Genomic DNA, 17,745 nt, shown 5'->3' on the forward strand with positions numbered 1-17,745 from the left:
TTTAAAAAAAGTATCATAAGTGTTTCAAATACAAAGACAACCCTTAAATTTCTGGGCCAGCTACCCAGAGAACTGAATTCTGTGAGAGCTGTGGGTGAGAATTGGTCTCCCCATCCATTTTACTTTAAGCATCTGACACTTCCTATCTGGCAAGGGGGCTGAGCCAGGGACATATGCTTTGGAGACCTTGTGCCCCAGTAGTTATCTTTTGGCTAAAGGGAGCTCTCCTAGCCACAGCCACTTGCGTATTGCCTGGAGCAACCCATCTTTCCATATTCTTAGTGTTGATAAGATCTGCCTTGCTATGTCACATCTTTTCCAACAGACAACCACACTTAGCCACAAGCTATTCAAATAGTTCCTGTGACAAAGTTAAACTACCCATCTTTACTGTCCATCTTTCCTTTTATTTTCCTGGGAGTGGCACTTGACTTAGGGCTGGCATGTACCAAGAGGGAACAGGGAGTGCCAAACTGATAGGTACACAAGGAACTATTTTTTCCAGGAATGGATACATTATAAAGGATGCATATAACAAATGAAGGGCACAAAGATTTGGAGTCACAAATTAGAATAAATGCAGAGATGCAGTGGTTCCAGCTGGCCTTACCTCGGCCATCAGCGAGGCACCTGTTATAACCCACAGGGCTGAAGTATTCAAAGACAAATACAGCCACGGCTGAGACGATGAGCAGCATCACGAACATCATGACCCATACGTCAGCGCTGAATGGCTCTGGGGAGGAAAAGAAAGCCCGGCCAGGGTCAGAGCAGAGAATAAACAGATGCCCGTTACCTCATACATTCATTTGTGCATGCAAACACAAATCTGGGGGAACACAAAGAATAAGGCTGGTGCAGGCCTTGATGGAGCCAAGGACTGGGTTAAAGAGACAAGATGCGCCTGAGAAAATCCATCTCTCAGATTGGAATATTGAGGGTGTCTGTCTTTCAAACACATGAGGAAGATAACCTCAAGCCTGTGAACCTTCTGAGGTTTGTATGGACAGTTTCTGGAACTTCTGAGCCAATATCTGTCTTTCAGTAAAAGGTACAATTGACAGAAGTACTAGACAAGTACTAGAAGCACTAGAATTACCCTAGATGGATTTGGTTTATGTTCTCTTTTCTATGAGCTCCCCCACCCCGCCGCCATAAACTTTCACTACTACTATTGAATCTTGTAATCAAATTAATCCTTAATGGACCAGAGTTGAATTGGTTTCATGATAATTATGAATAATCACTCCCACCCACTTCTCTTGAATTTTCCAGCCTAGATTTTCCTTTGCAACTCTCTTTGATTTGGCATATTCCATTACACATCATTGGAATATAAGAATACGAGTCCAAGTTAAAAATCTATTTACATCATAAATCAATATCTGCCGAGGCACAAATTTAACAAGGTACAAGGGAACATACATAAGTAGAGATTCACAAAATAATTATAATTGTTATTTCCCCCATTACGAGCTAATAGGGTTGGTGGAACAAGACCAGGTAAGATAGCAGGAATGTGCTACACATCATTTCTTTAATATCTTTAATCATTTTTGCTGATTGCCTTTGAGTTGAATGCTCTCTGGCTTAGAGGTGCCCAGAAGCCAAATATATTCTAGAAGCCATCTCTCTAAAGGCCCACACACAAAGGAACAAGTGCAACTTTGTCCCATTATATGGTGCTCCCTCAATTGTGTCTCAAAATAGTCTTGGCCTTTTAAGCTGTCACATTGTAAAAAAAAAAAAATCCTCATAACTAAGTGAATTAACATGCTGTTTTCCCTATCTTCCAAATCATTAATAAAGATGAAGTTGAGAATGAGGAACAACTGGCTGAAAATTAGAAAATATATTTCTTGCTCTGAAACCTACTTTACTATGGAATTTCCAAAGAATTATAAAAGCTTGGTCACTTAATCAATTTAAAAAGAATCTCAATACAGCTCCAGAGCTTAACACACCAACAGCGAAATAGAAAGCCTTTCAATGGTAGCCAGAGTCAAGCATAGACAGTATAATTCAAAGCCTCTCTAGGTAGTTTAGGGAAACCACCTCTGTCTTTGATTCTAATTGATTGAAGTCCTACCTCAATTTCACTTTTTTATAAGAGTGGGGAAGAACTGAGTAAAAGCACCACTTTTGGGTCAATCTCTTCCCTCATTAAGTTTAGAGTAACACAAAAACTATAGTAAATATCTGTACTGGTCTTTTTAATTTACAAAGCTTCATTTCAGCACACATTGCTAACTAGTTTTAATGGACCCTTCATTATGGATTACTATGCCTACTTAAGAGGAGTAAACTAAGGTTGAGATTAAAGTTCTTGTTAGTCATACTGAAAAAGTGGTAGAGGGAGGTTAGGAACTAAGCCTGCTCTGTGCATTACATTATGGGCATTGATGATTCTTCCCACCACATCCAGATTCCTTCATGAGGAATGGAATACTGAGATGGCCAAACGTGGTCTGGAGCACAGGCTCTGAAGGCTACCATTAGTAGACTTTATCTTATATCCATCTTTCCTAAATCATAAAATGGATGTACTAATAGTATCAGTGAGTTAACAATAGTGAAGGCATGCACTATAATGGCTGGCATATCACATATGAGGTGCTCAATAGACACTGGTTTTTCTTGTCTTTCTAACTAATGACTCCAAAATACTCTGCCTAGCGTTTCTGTCATTTCAGAGTTCACCTATTCTTCCAGTTTAGAAGTTATAGTTAGTGTTAAACTAACAAGAGTTAGAGTTACAATGTGTTTTGTATCTTTCAATATTCCCAATCATCCTTGCAAAGGAAAGTTCAAATAAATTGCACCCAGAAGCTATGAGGATTAATGAATACAACGTGGGCTATCTAACAACATTTCTCATAAAGTTGGCAGGGCCAGAATTTGTTTCATCATGAATAAAAAGATTAGCTAAGAAACTTGAGTACAATTGTAATTTATAGAAAAGTTCTATGGAACCTATAATTCCGCTTAGTGGTACATTAATTGAATTAATTTCTTATGAGGAAAGTTTAAAGAAATATTAGTCACTGTTTATTCCAATATCTCTATATATTTGAAGATGCTGATGTCTTTTAGAGTGATTATGACTTGTCCAAGGTCTTAGAGCTTGTTTATGACCATACCAGGCTTCCTGTCTCCTGGCCAAATGTTCTATTTTCAAGGTGACATTTTATTTTCCACCCCTTGCTCCACAGCCCCTACAAAAAATATGGGATATGAGCTCACAGAAGTGCTCATCTAATTGAAATCTTGGCCTTCTCAAGCCCAGTCTTATATCATATCTGAGGCTTGACACATAAGTGGTGCTGGGGAATGGAGAAGTGGACACTGGCACAGGGAAGGAGGGGGCAAGGTGAGAGGAAGCCTCAGGTCAGCTCTGGCTGGAAACACCTCAAAAATTCATGTGAAAATGGGAAATCTATTTTGGTAGTCCTAGTATCCATTTTTGAAGAAAATTAAAAATAAATAGGTATGTCAATGATATCTAGAATTACTCATTATTAGAGGAAGAAGCAGCTGCAGGATCAGCTAAATGGCCTTTTCTTTGAATAAGGAAACTGAGCCCTATGATAAAGCAAATTTACTTCAGGTCAAATAATGCCTAAGTGACAAGAAAGGGACTATAGTACACATTTGCTGACCAGTCCAGCAGGGTTTTCTTACAAGGCATTATGTTTTCTTGTTTGCCTGAATGTTCTTGAGCTTTCCTGTTTGAGAATAATTAATTCTAAAGCCCCCAGCATCTGGCAAGCCTCCTGGTGGCAGCAAGAGCTTGGCCATGTGCTTCTTCCATTGCACCATATCCATCTTTGTGTCCCCACAAGCATTCCTTTCCACTAGCACATGCATCACTTACCTAAGAAGGCAGAAGGTGAGACAGTCCCATTGCTGCGTGACACCATGACACTGATGCCAGTTTCTATGAAGGGTACAGAGAAGTCAACTACCTCTGACCGCTCCTCATTGATAGTGAGTGATCCCACCGCCATATAGGCCCTCTTCATGACCACCTGGAGAGGAAGATGCAATGCTCCAATTAGAACCCAGGAAGGCCGGGCCCACCATGAGGAAAATACACATGGTCTAGCAGTAACTTTTGCTGTAGAGTAGGAATAGTACATTCTCTTTGCTATTTCATATTCTTGGAAATATATGAAATGAGCATTTTAAGATGTTTTTAAGTGAAACAAAATAAAAAAACAGAAATGATCCTTACTTCCTGACACTCACCTCTCCGATCATACCATTCCAGGTTCCATTGATCTTCTTCCCGTGCTTGCCATTGGTCACCAGGTAAAGGTCATAGGTGAATTTCACAGATTTAGAGATTTTCTTAAGGATGTCTATACAGAACCCCTTGCAGCATTTTTTTATGTAGCCTGGCTCCTCATCTGTTTTATTCCTAGGCATATAAAGGAAAGGGGAAAAAGTAAAGCTTCGTACAAGGAAAAAATAGTACTCTTGATCATTAAAGTTCCAACCCCAAAGGACCCTCTACCTTCACACCAAACCAAGGAAATCAGACCTCACATCATTACTCTAAGCCACATTTGCAGGCAATTTTTAATGTCCCATTGAAGTATGATACACATGTAGAAAGGGTGCATATTCTAAAGGTTCAGGTCACTGAATTTTCACACGCTGAATTTTCACACCTTAACAGTTGAACTGGTACCACAACCCTGCTATAGAAAAACTTCAAGCACCCAATAGGTCTCTCATTTTTCCTTCTGGGTACTTCCTTCTCTTACTAAAGAGAACGAATACCCTGACTCCTGACAGCTTAGATAAGTCTGATCTGTTTCCAAACATGGTTCTAAATCTCAAAGTTTGGGGGCATACTGTTCCAAGGAAACATATTTCAGCATGGATAGGGAACTTCAACCTCTGTGAACCTGAGGTCCCAGTCACTGTGGCCAGGCATGGCCAAAGGAGTGTTAGTCAGGTGGTTAGCAAGCATTTTTCATAGCTTGTGATTTGGACAGAACCAGACACCACCACACCTTAAGGTGGTGAGTGGTCCCACAGCTCAAATGCAGGTGAGAAGGGCCTGGTGCTCAACTCATTCCCTGCTCCAGGCCCCAGGCTAGCTGGGTGCTAACAGTTGTGCCCAGTGTGACTCTCCCCTGCGGTCAAGACCTAAGGAGAAGGCGCTACACATACTCAGAGATGATGCGCTTCTGGCAGGGGACTGTGTTCCTCATGCAGGTTCCGCTCAGAGGGTCCACACTTTCCACAATGACAAACGGTGCCTCCTCCAGGGTCACAATGCTCAGGTGGTCATCCTCCTGTTCCTCTGTCTCAGGGCACATTCGGGGCCACACATAGTATTTCATCTGCAGGGACTTGTCTTTCCACTTCCCCACCTGTGCAGAAATTTACAGAAGATTCAGCAAACACCAACCATGACATAAGAACCTGACGTAGCATCATCCGAATCTTTCCAAGAAGTGCTTAAATGAAGGCAAACAGATGCAAGCTTTGTACATAATGGAAAGAAAGCTTTTTAAACCATATGTTCAGCGGGAGACTGCTGCTTCCAAATAAGAGGGTAATACACTCCATCACTCACCCACTTACCATGCAAAAATGTGGACCTACTATGTGGTGGGTACCCTGCTAAACTCTGTAGCTCAAAGAAGAACTATCCTGCCCCTAACTAGACTCCATCAGGTTGGGTGAAGAAGTCAGAGATATAAACAGCTATTTACAGCACTACATGGTAGGTGCTAAAATTGAACCAAGTACCGAGAGGATGCCTATTTCCCATGTTTTGTGTGGTTATTAGTTTTTTTTTTTTTTTTTTTTTTTTTAACCATAACAAGGAACATGACAGAGAGAACAGAAAATAGTGTTAGAAAGGTCAACAGAGTGACTGCAGTAAATGAGCTGACTAGACATGTTCTGGCTTATACCAGAGGTCCAGGGCAGAACTGAATGGAGAGCCAGATAGGTATGGGTTGGAACATAAAGGTGAGTTGGGAGGAAATAATACAGACTTGGCTTATTTGTGGAAGCGAGGGCTGGGCTGGTAAGGACTGCCGAGTCAATAAAGATATACACCTGCAGGACTCAGATGGGTCTCTCTGTGAGCTGCCACAGGTGGCCACAGGCTGCCAAGGGGCTGCATTCACATGAACATGAATGCTGAGTGTTGCCACAGCACACGCTTGGCGGCCCTGCTGCCAATCACTAGGTAAGTATATGGCTTTGATTGTCTTCGAAAGAACCATCCAGTTCTATTTTTATGATAGAATCTATAAGACCTTGAACGATCACATTCTCTGCCCTTGAGCTTAATGAAGACAGAAAAAAAAACTCATTTTAGTTTTCTACAAGTGAGCATCTCTGAATATCATAAAACATTATTTTCCATATGCTAAGGTGAAACAGGACAGGTGAGGACTACAAAACAACTTAGTTTACTACAGAAACCAATAGGAAGCAATATGCTGGCATTATGTCACAAAACTTTAAGTGAATAGGCATTTCCCTTTGGTGCAAAACTTAAATACTTTTGTTGTTGCTGCTTCTCCTTTTGTCTGCACTTAGGTTTCCAAGTGCTCCCTCCACCTTATCCCAGTGCTCATGGCTTCCATCTAAATTAAACTTGTACATTCACAGCCTTTGTTCCATTGCATTGCTATCATGTGGGCAGTGATTTATTGTCCTGGGCTATTTTGCCTACAGCTTGCATAGTCTTTCCCCGGCGTTAACTCCGTCTCTGTTTGGAGTGTGATATTTGTAAAATAAATAATATTTTGCTTCTTTACTCAAAATCATGCATCAAATCAAATGTTTGCTGTCCTTTAGATACACAGATAGTCCTCAGCCTGCTCAGGAAATTCATTGTAAATTGAACATCTCATAAGTTGAAACACATTTAATAACCTGTGACCTACAGAATACTATTGCTTATCAACACAGTGCACTAAAAAAGAATCAGTCGTTCACTATTGTGGTCTTGTGTCTGGGATCTGCGGCTCAATGCCAATGCCTAGAGTCATGAGAGAGTATCACACCACACGTCACTAGCCCAGGAAAGGATCAAAATCGTTGCTACTGAATGTGCATCGCTTCTGCACAATCATGGCCTCAAAGAATGAGTCAAGAAAATCAGTGACCACCTGTTCAGATGTCTCTTTGCTACTGATTTTAACTTTGTTCTAAGTCTATATTTCCTCATATTGCTGTTACTATTTACTTCTAAAGGAGAAATTTTTAAATGGCTTGGAAAATATATGGAGATAAAAAAGCCCTCTGCTAGTAGTTGGGACAGGTAGAATCTTGGGGACATTGAGTCAACTCCATCCCCAAGCAGCCATTTTTACCACCGTGGCCAGTATTAATTTCAGCACATTGAATAATATGGAAAGGGTTATGAAGCTCTAACATACTTTTGGTTTGTTTTTCAGTCCTTTCAGATTCCCTTACTAGTACCTTGTGATTTTCTTTTTTAACCTTGTGATTTTTTTACCTTTAAGTTCTAAGGCTTTTTCTTCTGCCTTCATTACTACCAGCATATCCCAGAGCAGTTCAGCAGCCCATTATGGAATTATTGCAGGAAGCCTCCAACCTCACACAAGGTTCTCTCCAGAGCTTGTCATGGACTTCGCTGCCAAGTGGTTTTCTTAAAATAAAACTTTGTCATAAAGTCTGTACTCAAAATTTCTGTAACCTCTCACTCCCCTCAGGATGTGCCCAATTATCTCATCTAGATTGTCAAGGTCTATAAACTAACCCTTGTCTACCCTGATGTGGTTAAACTCACTGTTTTGAATTATGCATCTCTGGTTCAACTCAGGAGAAGTTGTCAGTATAGGAATTAGCACAGAGTAACCAGGAACAGACTGCAACAAACTAGCTTCAGCATCTTTTTGAACAGACTTATTCTGTCTGTGGGGAAAAGATGTTGCAGACATAACACTTTGGCAAAGTTTCTCATGACATTCTTGTGAACAAGATGAACTGTAACACGGATTACTGATTATTTTGGTAGGTTGGGAAAAGAGATCAACCTACATCTAAAAAGAAAAGAAAAATTGTTTAATGAATCAATGCCAACTGGAAAGAGGTGTTTAGTGACATATCAAGGGACCTTGCTTTTAAAAGTGACTTAATAGCATTTTAGAGACCAAAATAAAAGTCATGCTCATAAGATCACAGACAACACAAAGCTAGACGGTATAGAAGACAGAATGCACTGCAGAGTTGGGTGTGGAAGAAACTAATTAATTCAAATACTAGACTGAACCAAATGGAATGAAATGTAACAGTATGCTTAAAGTCTAGCATTCAAATTGTTCAAAAAGCAACTGCTCAGCCCTGGAAAGGAGGTATGTCATTCAATAGCAGTCTATAAAATCTATTGCAGCAACAAACGTTGTATTTATAGACTTACATTTATAGACTTATTTATAGAGCACAGTACGAGGTGACATTTATTAAGTGAAGGCTAACTGAACTTGTTTAGTAATCCCATTAACCATCACAGCAAACCTGTAAGACACTCCCAACTGATGTTTCACTCTACAGAGGGGTCGGATAACTTTCCCGAAGGGAGGGGTGAAGGGAGGGCAAGAAGATGCCACCCTGCTCTGTGCATCAGTCCACAGCAGGAAAACTAAGTTCTGATCCTATAATTCCACGATCTTCTGATTTTTTCATTAAATACGCCATTCTTATTTCTTCGATAATTTGCTCATGCAGCTTCGCTATAGCACACTCTTTCCCAGTTTCCTACCAGGCTAGCTGAATCAGTTTTATTTCATGTCAATTCAGTTCAACCAACAATACTTGGCCACCACTGTTGTGCCAGGCCCCAGGCTGGGTGCTAGAGAGCACAGTACGAGGTGACATTTATTAAGTGAAGGCTAACTGAACTTGTTTAGTAATCCCATTAACCATCACAGCAAACCTGTAAGACACTCCCAACTGATGTTTCACTCTACAGAGGGGTAGGATAACTTTCCCAAGATCCCAAGACAAGTGAGTATTGAGTGTAATGTCAGAATCTGAAGCTTGAAGTCTGCCTCTACAGCTTGTGCTCCCACCCGCTAGGCTGCTCTGCTCCGCTGGTAATTAAGGAGCAAGACATGGCCATGTCCTCCAAGTACAGTCCCAAGGGGAAAGATCTCATCTACTGTCAAGAACATCTTTGCTCATTACTCGCGCATAAAATATAACTAAACATTCTGGCATTGAGAACCAAAGTGATCACTTCCAAAAGAGTGCAGGAAAAGCCTCACTGAGACCCTTATCTTTAAGCTGGGCCTTGAAACGCAAAGGATGATGGCTTAGGTGAAGGGTTCGCTATTCACTGAACTAGTTCAGTTTCCTCCTCCTTAAGACCTGCTCACTCCAGCAAGCTGATCTCTGCCACTCTTGAGGGCCAACTGGAGTGCGTTCATTGCTTTCCCACATCCTTGCTCAGTGGAACTGGCTGGGCACCATAAAACCACTGAACACTATAAATCAGGACTTCCTCCGTCCCTGCCCCTTCAGGAAGCTCTTAAATATTTTTCGGTTTGCAGAATAATCAAATCTTTCATTATTTTATGCTATTGATTACCTTCTTTGATGGTGTTTTAGAACTTTCTAGGTGACTTTTTCAACTAAATTCCAAACATATCACTAAATATTTCAGAGGCCACAGGCAAATTTCTAAAACTCTCTGAGAAAAATGTTTGCACATACTCTTTTAGAATATTTTGCTGAGTTTACACACCTATAATATTCAAATAACAGGACTTAACAAAAAAAGGGCATACAGATGAATGTCCATTTTGTATCTGTGTATTCAAGTTGGTTGGGATAGATATATAGTTGCATTCTCTTAATGAATAGAATGATTTGTTCTAATGGTGTTTGTAAATAGGATCACAAGTCCGCATCTTGTACAGCAATTAACCACTAAGAAGAATATATGCAGTGTATTATTTGTTGAAAAATAAAAAAAAAATAAAAAAAAAATGTTTGCACATTTGTAAGAGTAGTCGAGTGGATTTCTAAGGTATCTTGTATATAATTCATAATTTTATTATCACTTCAGATCAAGGGCTCTTTACAGCACTCATGCAGAATAGCACTCATAGAAGAGGTGTTCTTGGTAGCCATTCCCTGAAGGAAGGGCAGTATCTGATTTATTTATACAAAAACTTTGCTTATTTGAAGCTTGTTTCCTCAAGGATGATTGTAGTGAGAAGGAAAATTAACAAATTTATGGAAGACTGAAAGGAATATGAGATTCATAGTGTCCAAAAAATAGGACTCATGCTAGAGAACATGTTTAATTATCTCAATTTTTTTAGTGTTTTTCTGTTCTTTTTCTTTTTCTTGTTGCAATGTACTGGGGATGGAATCCCAGCCCTCGCACATTTTAGACAAATATTCCACCACTGAGCTACATCCTCTGCCTACATAAAGTTCTTTCTAGACCAAGGCAGTTGCTTAGTTGATGAACTGAAATTAAGCTGAAAGGCACATCCCAAGGTAGAAAAATGAGGAATGTCTCCAGTAAGTCTTCCTTCAAGGGGAAGAAAGTAAACAAATGGAAAAGTTTGAAGCAACAATAAAGGAAACAGAGCAAGAGAAACTTGTCACTATGAGCCAACTGTCTTGAACAGCTGTTTGGGATGCCGAAAAGGTGGGAGTACACAATCCCTGAAATGGAAAGGGTAGTTGGAAATGAGATTAACAGGGAGATACCTTGGGGAAAATCCAGTGAGGAAAACCTGAATGAAGAATTTATAGGCAACATTAAAATACGATCAGGAAAAACAAAACCTTAAAACATAATGAAGAAAATGTCTGTAAAGCACTCAAAATTCCTTCGCGATAAATACTAAACAAACATCACTACCACAAGCACACTTAACAGAAATATGTCTATAAAACATTCAGTTATCTGTCACACTAGCATTTTAAAAAATCTCTTGAGGACACAAATCATCTTTCTCAAGAGAGAAGAAAAAAAATCTTTGCTTAGTTTTCTCAAAAAAAACCCCAAAAAACAAAAAAACATGGAGTCACTTTTTAGGGTTTCTGGTTTGGATCCTTTGCTACCAACTGAACTCCTGATCGGGCGGAGGTTCTCTGAAAGAACTGCTTCTTCCAAGTGTGCAGCATCTCCGAGGCACTTGGTCTACGAGCCTTTCCTTAGGAAAATTCTAGGGACAAATCTGCAGTGGAGTCAGACTTCAGAGTCCTCCTGCTAACAGATTTCTTTCATTACCGCCAAGGAAATTGGCAGCGATCAGCACCTTGACAAAGTCCACACATAAAGACAGACTGCAGGGACTGTATTCCTCTCGGAATGCCCAAGAGTTTGTCCCTTTGCTATAACTAGTGGATGCATGCACAGAGTGACGTGTCATTGGGAGAGGGAGAAGGGACAGGGCAGTCACTGTTACCACAGTAGTCCTTGCACAGAGAAGCAAAGGACATCCATCTCCCCGGGCTGCCTCTCTCATCGCCACAGAAAGTCATTTTTTAAGATCCTGGAACAAAAGCACTTATTAGAGCCTCTTTAGGCGTCAAAGGTTATTTTTCAAAAATCAGAGCCTTTTTGTTTCTTGCTGGAGATGACATCTGGTTCTAACGCAAAACACTTGCTGCTTATTTTAAGCCTTCCTCTGACTTTTAAAATGCAAAATTTAAAGCTACATGTTATTTGCCTGGGCAAGCTGAAGGAATAAGCTCAGTGTCTCTGCGGGGCAGCTGACTTGAATACTTTATTCACTTAGCTCTTAAAGTGGTGTCAAATTCAGTGACTGTCCCCAGACACACTTTGGTGCTGCTTCAGACTCCTAATTACAGAATTCTGCAGAAATCCGAGGCTGATGGGACACACACCCATTTCTCTGTGCTGGCTACACATCATCATCCTGAGGATTTTAGAAGTTTGAGTGTACGACAGCGCTTCATTTTTCTCTACATTTATTTTACTACAGCCATTCTCCCCATGTTTGGTAGCCAAGTGGACTTTCTAGTGTGTTGCAATCCATGTTCTGTACCTACTCAGAAAACTTCTATTCAATAGGGGATATATGTAAGTGTGTGTGTTTCTCTAAATGGATCACAAACACAAAACATAAACACATTCCTCTACCACTTGCATTTCTCACTTCAATGCACAATGTGTCTTCTTCCAATTCATCAGCCACATCTAGCTCTTTTCTATAGCAGTACAGTCACCTGTAATGATGAACTTGACTTGATTTACTCAGTCCTAACCCTATACATGAATATTTAGGGTGTTTAAAAATATATATGTTGGCATTTCAGCAGCATTACTTTCCAGTCACGAAAAAGCAAAGCGAGAGGGCACATAGGCAGTTTCAATGTTCTCCATGTCATGAGTATACAGAAGTTCACAGCAATTAAAATCACTACTAGCAAAGTGTGACAGTGCTCCTGGCTTAGATCCTCACCTCTGGCAAGACTTCCTTGCAATTAAATGCTTGCTAATCTGAGGAATGAAATGCGGTGCCTCACCACTCTGCTTTTCAGCTCAAGTCACGATGAGCATGAGCCGTTTTTCCACATCCGTTTTCCTTTTCTGCCCTCTAACCACATCCTTTACTTAGGCTTGATTGCTGTTGTTAGTCTTTTTTATCTGTTACTGGCCATGAGTTCTTGGCGTCGGGGTGGTAGTAACCTTTTCCAAGCAGATATGCTGGAAATACTGCTCCTGCTCTGATATTTATCTTCTGACTCTTTTTCTATTTAAAACAAATTGCAGGACTGGCCTGATAGCTCAGTGGACTAAAGTGCCGGCTTAGGAAGAGTGCAGCAGCCGGGGTTCGATCCCGGGTGTGCCATGCTGGCCCCGCCCCTGGTGCGCCCTGAGATGGGGATTGAGACTAGGTGTGGTGGTGTGCACTTGTAATCCCAGCTCTTGGGAGGCTGAAAACAGGAGAATCACTAAGAGGCCGATCAACATAGTGAGACCCTGTAGACCCTGTGGACCCTGCTGTAAATAAATAAAAAAAAAATTGCTTGTCTTCTTTTGAAGCAAAGTATGTCTTTCTAAATAGAGACTTTGCTTTATTATTTTACTTTTTAAAAAATCTACCAAACAGACATGGTGGCCCATACTTGCAATCTCAGCACTCTGGGAATTTGAGTTAGGCAGACTGTAAGTTCAAGCAAAGCCTGATCAACTTAAGGACTTAGTGATAACCTGTGTGGAAATAAAAAAATAATTTAAAAGCAACTCAGTGAGAAGACCCTGGCTTCAATCTCTAGTAATACACCAAGAGGAAAAAATTATCTTTCTTTCCAAATGTTGCTTTAGAGTTGGTCTTTCCTAACATCCTTTGCGTTTAGCTTTTGGTATCCGGTGTGTGCCAGACACAACTTTGCTGCCTGCTGTTCTGCAGTCTCTCTTGCACTTAGCCCCTTCTCCTGCCTGGGGGCTGTACCCCCTTTCCATGTTTCTGGAATATTCTGTACACTGCTTGACCCTTCTCCAGCATCATTACTTCCATCAAACGATCCTCGATCACCTCAGCAAGAGGGAAGAGCAGCTGTCATTTGATATCCCATAAAAATTTTGTGGGTCATGCTCTCCTTTAAACCAGCCCATTAAAATGTTAGCTTTATTCTAATATGCAAATGTAGTTGCAGAATGTGTCCAAGCGCCTTGAGGGGAGGGATCATATTATATTACCTCCTTTGGTCCTACCTCCTAGTGGCCTATACAAGTGTGTTCTCAGTAAATTGCTGACTGATGCTCCTGAGGAAAAAATACATCAGACACCCCAACCCCAAGGCTCTGCTAGACCTACTGTTGCATCCTTCCATGGAAAGGATGCAGGAGGTAAAGCGTGCCCCGCAGGCATCTTTTCATTATGTTTCTCTTTGGCCTTCATGTGAAGTTGCTCTGCGCGGACAGAGAACTATTCTCCAAGAACTGCAGCAAGCATAAAGGCAGAATCTGTGCTTTCCTGTCTAACAAAGCCACTGGCATAGCCTGGTGCTCCTTCCTCTAATCATTAACATGCCCAGAGACATCCATCTACGTTTAGAAATCTCGAGTTTGGAAAAATGTTCTTGAAGATACATTAATTTTCATATTCAAATTAGATCCATGACTGCCTTTGGCCTATTCTTGCTTCCCTGCCTCTAAGCTGGGACTGGTAGCTCTGATATGCCCAAGGGAGGCCCACCTAGCTATTCTTACCTGGACCTTGTGGCTCTTTCCCAGTGACACAGAGACATCTCTGTCACCCCGGGACTCAGATGCCAGCCCTGACTGACTCCTGCCTCTCTAGATGAGCCCAGAGCTCTCAGGAGTGTGCACATTCACTGTTGCATCCAGACATCCCCCTGTGGGTGATCTTTGCTTTTTACACACCCTCTTTCTGCATCTCCTGCTCTGAATTAGGAAGCAGAGCAGGCAGGGAAAGGATCAGGTGTCAAGAATGAAAGTTGTTAATTTCTTCAGCACCAGACCACAGTTATGGTCACTTCAGATAACACCCCCAACAGAGATGTGATATAATGAACCAGGCTTGGTGCCAGGCAGTTCTTGAAGTTATATCATTCCATTATCACTAGCTCCCTAAGAGGTAGACATTGTTAGCTGCCCTCAGTGTAGACTGAAATGCTTAAGGCTCGTGGCGGGATCAAGATTTTATTTCTGACCTATTTGGTTCTAGAAGCCTCTACTTCTCCTTTCTCTTCACAACTCTGCTGTGGTCTGGGAGAGTACAAGAGACTGTCTCACCCCCACCATTTCTCATCCTTACCCAGCTTTATAGAAACCTTGATGGTTGTACCGAAAGAGTTCCTGGCAAGTGGTAGCTGCAGTATAAGATGGGGCCAGACAGGCAGAATGGTAGCAAATGGCACTAAAACACAGAGTAGTGACAAGTTGTGTGAGCTTTGGTGAGTTATGTAACCTTCCAAGCCTTCCTCATACTACTTTTACACAAATATCTGCTACTTTTATCCATTTCTTCTACATTGTTACTATTACTATTAAAAATATCAGCACAATCCTTTCTGTACCTAGGTTTCCTCTAGAAACACTTCTTTTTTCTTGTGGTGAGAGAGAAATATTAACAAATTCCAACTTCCCAAACTTATACCATAATATATTTCAAAATGTCAAGGTAAATTACTCGCAATTCTTTTGTTTTCCTTAAAGTGTAAATTAAAAACCCAGAAATCTCAAGAATAAAAATACTACTTCCATTTGGATTTGCACAAAGGCCTTCCACCCAAGGCATCTTATTGAGCCCAGTGCTACCGCTCCATAAGTCCTTCCCAGGGACCAAATACATATTTATTTTTGTATTTATTTTTTGCAGAACTGGGGATTGAACTCAGCCCCCTGCACTTGCCAGGCAAGTGCTTATTCTACTGAGGTATCTCCCTGGCCCCCAAATATGTATTTTAGAAGGAGCTTAATTCCTTTTTGTCAGAGCATTCTGTAAATAGTTTGATGTACAATCTTAAATGGGATGAGAGCTTCAACATGTTTTCCTGAAGTAGCTGAGGCCTTCCTGGTTCAAGGGGTCAAAACCTCCCCCAATGCACCTCCCCCAATGCACCATCAGGAGAAAGCCAATCTCCTGATGGGACTGATAGGAGTCCAACAGAGAACAAAGTTCTGCCTTCTCCCCCTGTGTACCTCTTTCCTGAAAAGGTCCCTCCTCTACAATCCCTAAACTGAGTCCCAGGTCATCTTGTAGGACATGCAGGGCCTCTTCCACCCAGAACCATGCCTAATTTCACTCCCTCTGCACCCATCTCCTCCTCCAGCATTTGGCTGTGGACAACAGGCGCCTGGCCCAAGGCATTGACTCACTCTAGAACATAGCTCAGCAGGGATGCTGGCGGGCTGACTGTGAGGCGAAGGATGGGCTGCAGGGTGCTGCTATAATCTTCTCTGGGGCTGGGCCACAGGCTTCATAAACACTGTTTGCCATCAGGCTACCTTGTCATTACTTTGCACCTTTAACCTCAAATGACAGTTGTAATCTTAGAACAAATGTGTGCAGTGTCATACTATCCTAATCTGTGATTTTTTTTTAATTTTTTGGATTAGAGCATTGTCTTATCAAGATCTGTGCTTGTATTCATGTATAAGTGGGACATAGGTACTTCTATATATATTCATTCATTCATTCATTCATTCATTCATTCTCTTTATTTTTTTCTATTCTGATTTGTCATGTTAGTTAAGAAAATAGGCTTTGAAGCCCCAAAGACCTAATCCGAGCTTTGCCTTTGTCACTATTGGCTGTGTGTGACTTGAGCAAAGTGCCTAAACTGTGAAATTCTTTGTTGTCACTGCCTACCCATTGTGTGCAGCTTTCTTTTAATTTGCTTTCTCTCCCTCACCCTCTTAGTTCAAGGATTCCTTTTCTAAAGAACTTATCTTTCTCAGTTTAATCACATGGTCCCGTAGAAGTCACCACGAGATCTGTTCTGTTTCCTGCTCCACTCTGAACTCAGTCATAGGTGAAGTGGCTGAGGTGGGCACCTGACTGTATGGCTCACCTCCTTGGGATTTCTGGTTTCAGGGTAAGAAAGGGTTAGGTTTATGTCATTTCAGTAGCATAAGCTGCTACTTTTAAGACTCAGGAGCTCTGGACAAATGTGCTTCGTAGCTCTCGAGAAACTTGCCCAAGTAGAGAAAGAAGAGTGAAGCCAGCAGCCACTGAGAAGTAACTACAAGTGAGAGTGGGAATGAGTTATGTAAGAGCATCAACATTCTCTTTTATAGCCCTTCTGAAGGTTCAGTGCCAGTCCTGTTAGGGATTCTGTTGAGAGAATCCGGTATCCTTAGGACACATTGGTCTTTTGCTTAAGCCAATTCTTGTTGGGTGTCTATTCTTTAGAATCAAAACAGCCTTCACAATGCACTGCTTATCTCATCTATAAATAGCAACAGATAATAACTATCTTCATGGGGTTTTGGTGAAAATTAAATGAAGTAGCATTCATAAAGTTCTCGCAGAATCCCTGGAACATGCTGAATCCTGGGTAAAGGATAGTAGATATGTTGCTAGTAGTGGTATTTACCACCCTCAACTTTCTATGAATGTCTCAGGAGCTAAGAAATAAGTTGGATCCCACCAGTGAGAGGCATATTCCATGGATATTCCTAAGCAAGTGCCTCCTCTTTGGGGTCAATAGAAGGGGTAACAGGAGATGTGCCCTGCAGCTTGCAGAGTTCTGGGCTTAGATGAGGTCATCTAGCTAGAGTCCTTGTGGTACAGACAGTAACCTATGGCTGCAGCTTCTGCCTGGCCCCAAGCACTGCAGGGCTTGCCTGGACAATCACAGGACCTACAGTTGCAGCCAGCCTCACTCAGCAGGTCGTTTGGCATCTCACTCTGCCTGGCCCACATGCCAAGCTCTGCTGCCAGACCCAGTCACTTGCATGCCTCCCATCTCTCCTTCAGCTCTCCATGCACCCCTCCTGTGAATCTTTATGCAGGATTAAGAGCTCATAACCAGAAATTTTAATAAGACCTTTAGGGAACTCTGACTCAAGCAAGTGGCATAAACAAGACTTAAGCCTCAGCAGTCTGACACCAAAGGGTTTAATTTTTACCATTTCTCTCTATATAAGGCACATAGAATGCAGAGAGCATTCTAAAATGTGTAATGCAAATGCTCGGTGTATGTACTGATCCACTGTGATGCATCTATCCTGCGCTCCCTAGCAGCTCTGTGTGCCACCATCCAGAAGGCATTGATTTATTGTAG

At 41.4% G+C, this 17,745-nt stretch overlaps 1 protein-coding gene across 1 annotated transcript in view; it reads right to left on the bottom strand.

The window, feature by feature from the left end:
- The window catches only part of Grin2b (glutamate ionotropic receptor NMDA type subunit 2B), a 438,155-nt gene that overhangs the window by 44,884 nt on the left and 375,526 nt on the right, over window positions 1-17,745 (bottom strand). The window contains exons 5-8 of the mRNA XM_004626083.1: window positions 5,182-5,384; window positions 4,249-4,420; window positions 3,875-4,028; window positions 611-736 (exon numbers count right to left, since the gene is read on the bottom strand). Coding sequence (XP_004626140.1) covers window positions 611-736; window positions 3,875-4,028; window positions 4,249-4,420; window positions 5,182-5,384 — 655 coding nt within the window. The remainder of the gene's footprint in view (window positions 1-610; window positions 737-3,874; window positions 4,029-4,248; window positions 4,421-5,181; window positions 5,385-17,745) is intronic.

This window comes from Octodon degus, unplaced genomic scaffold, assembly GCF_000260255.1.
Source record: "Octodon degus isolate 3935 unplaced genomic scaffold, OctDeg1.0 scaffold00012, whole genome shotgun sequence".
Lineage (NCBI taxonomy): Eukaryota > Metazoa > Chordata > Mammalia > Rodentia > Octodontidae > Octodon > Octodon degus.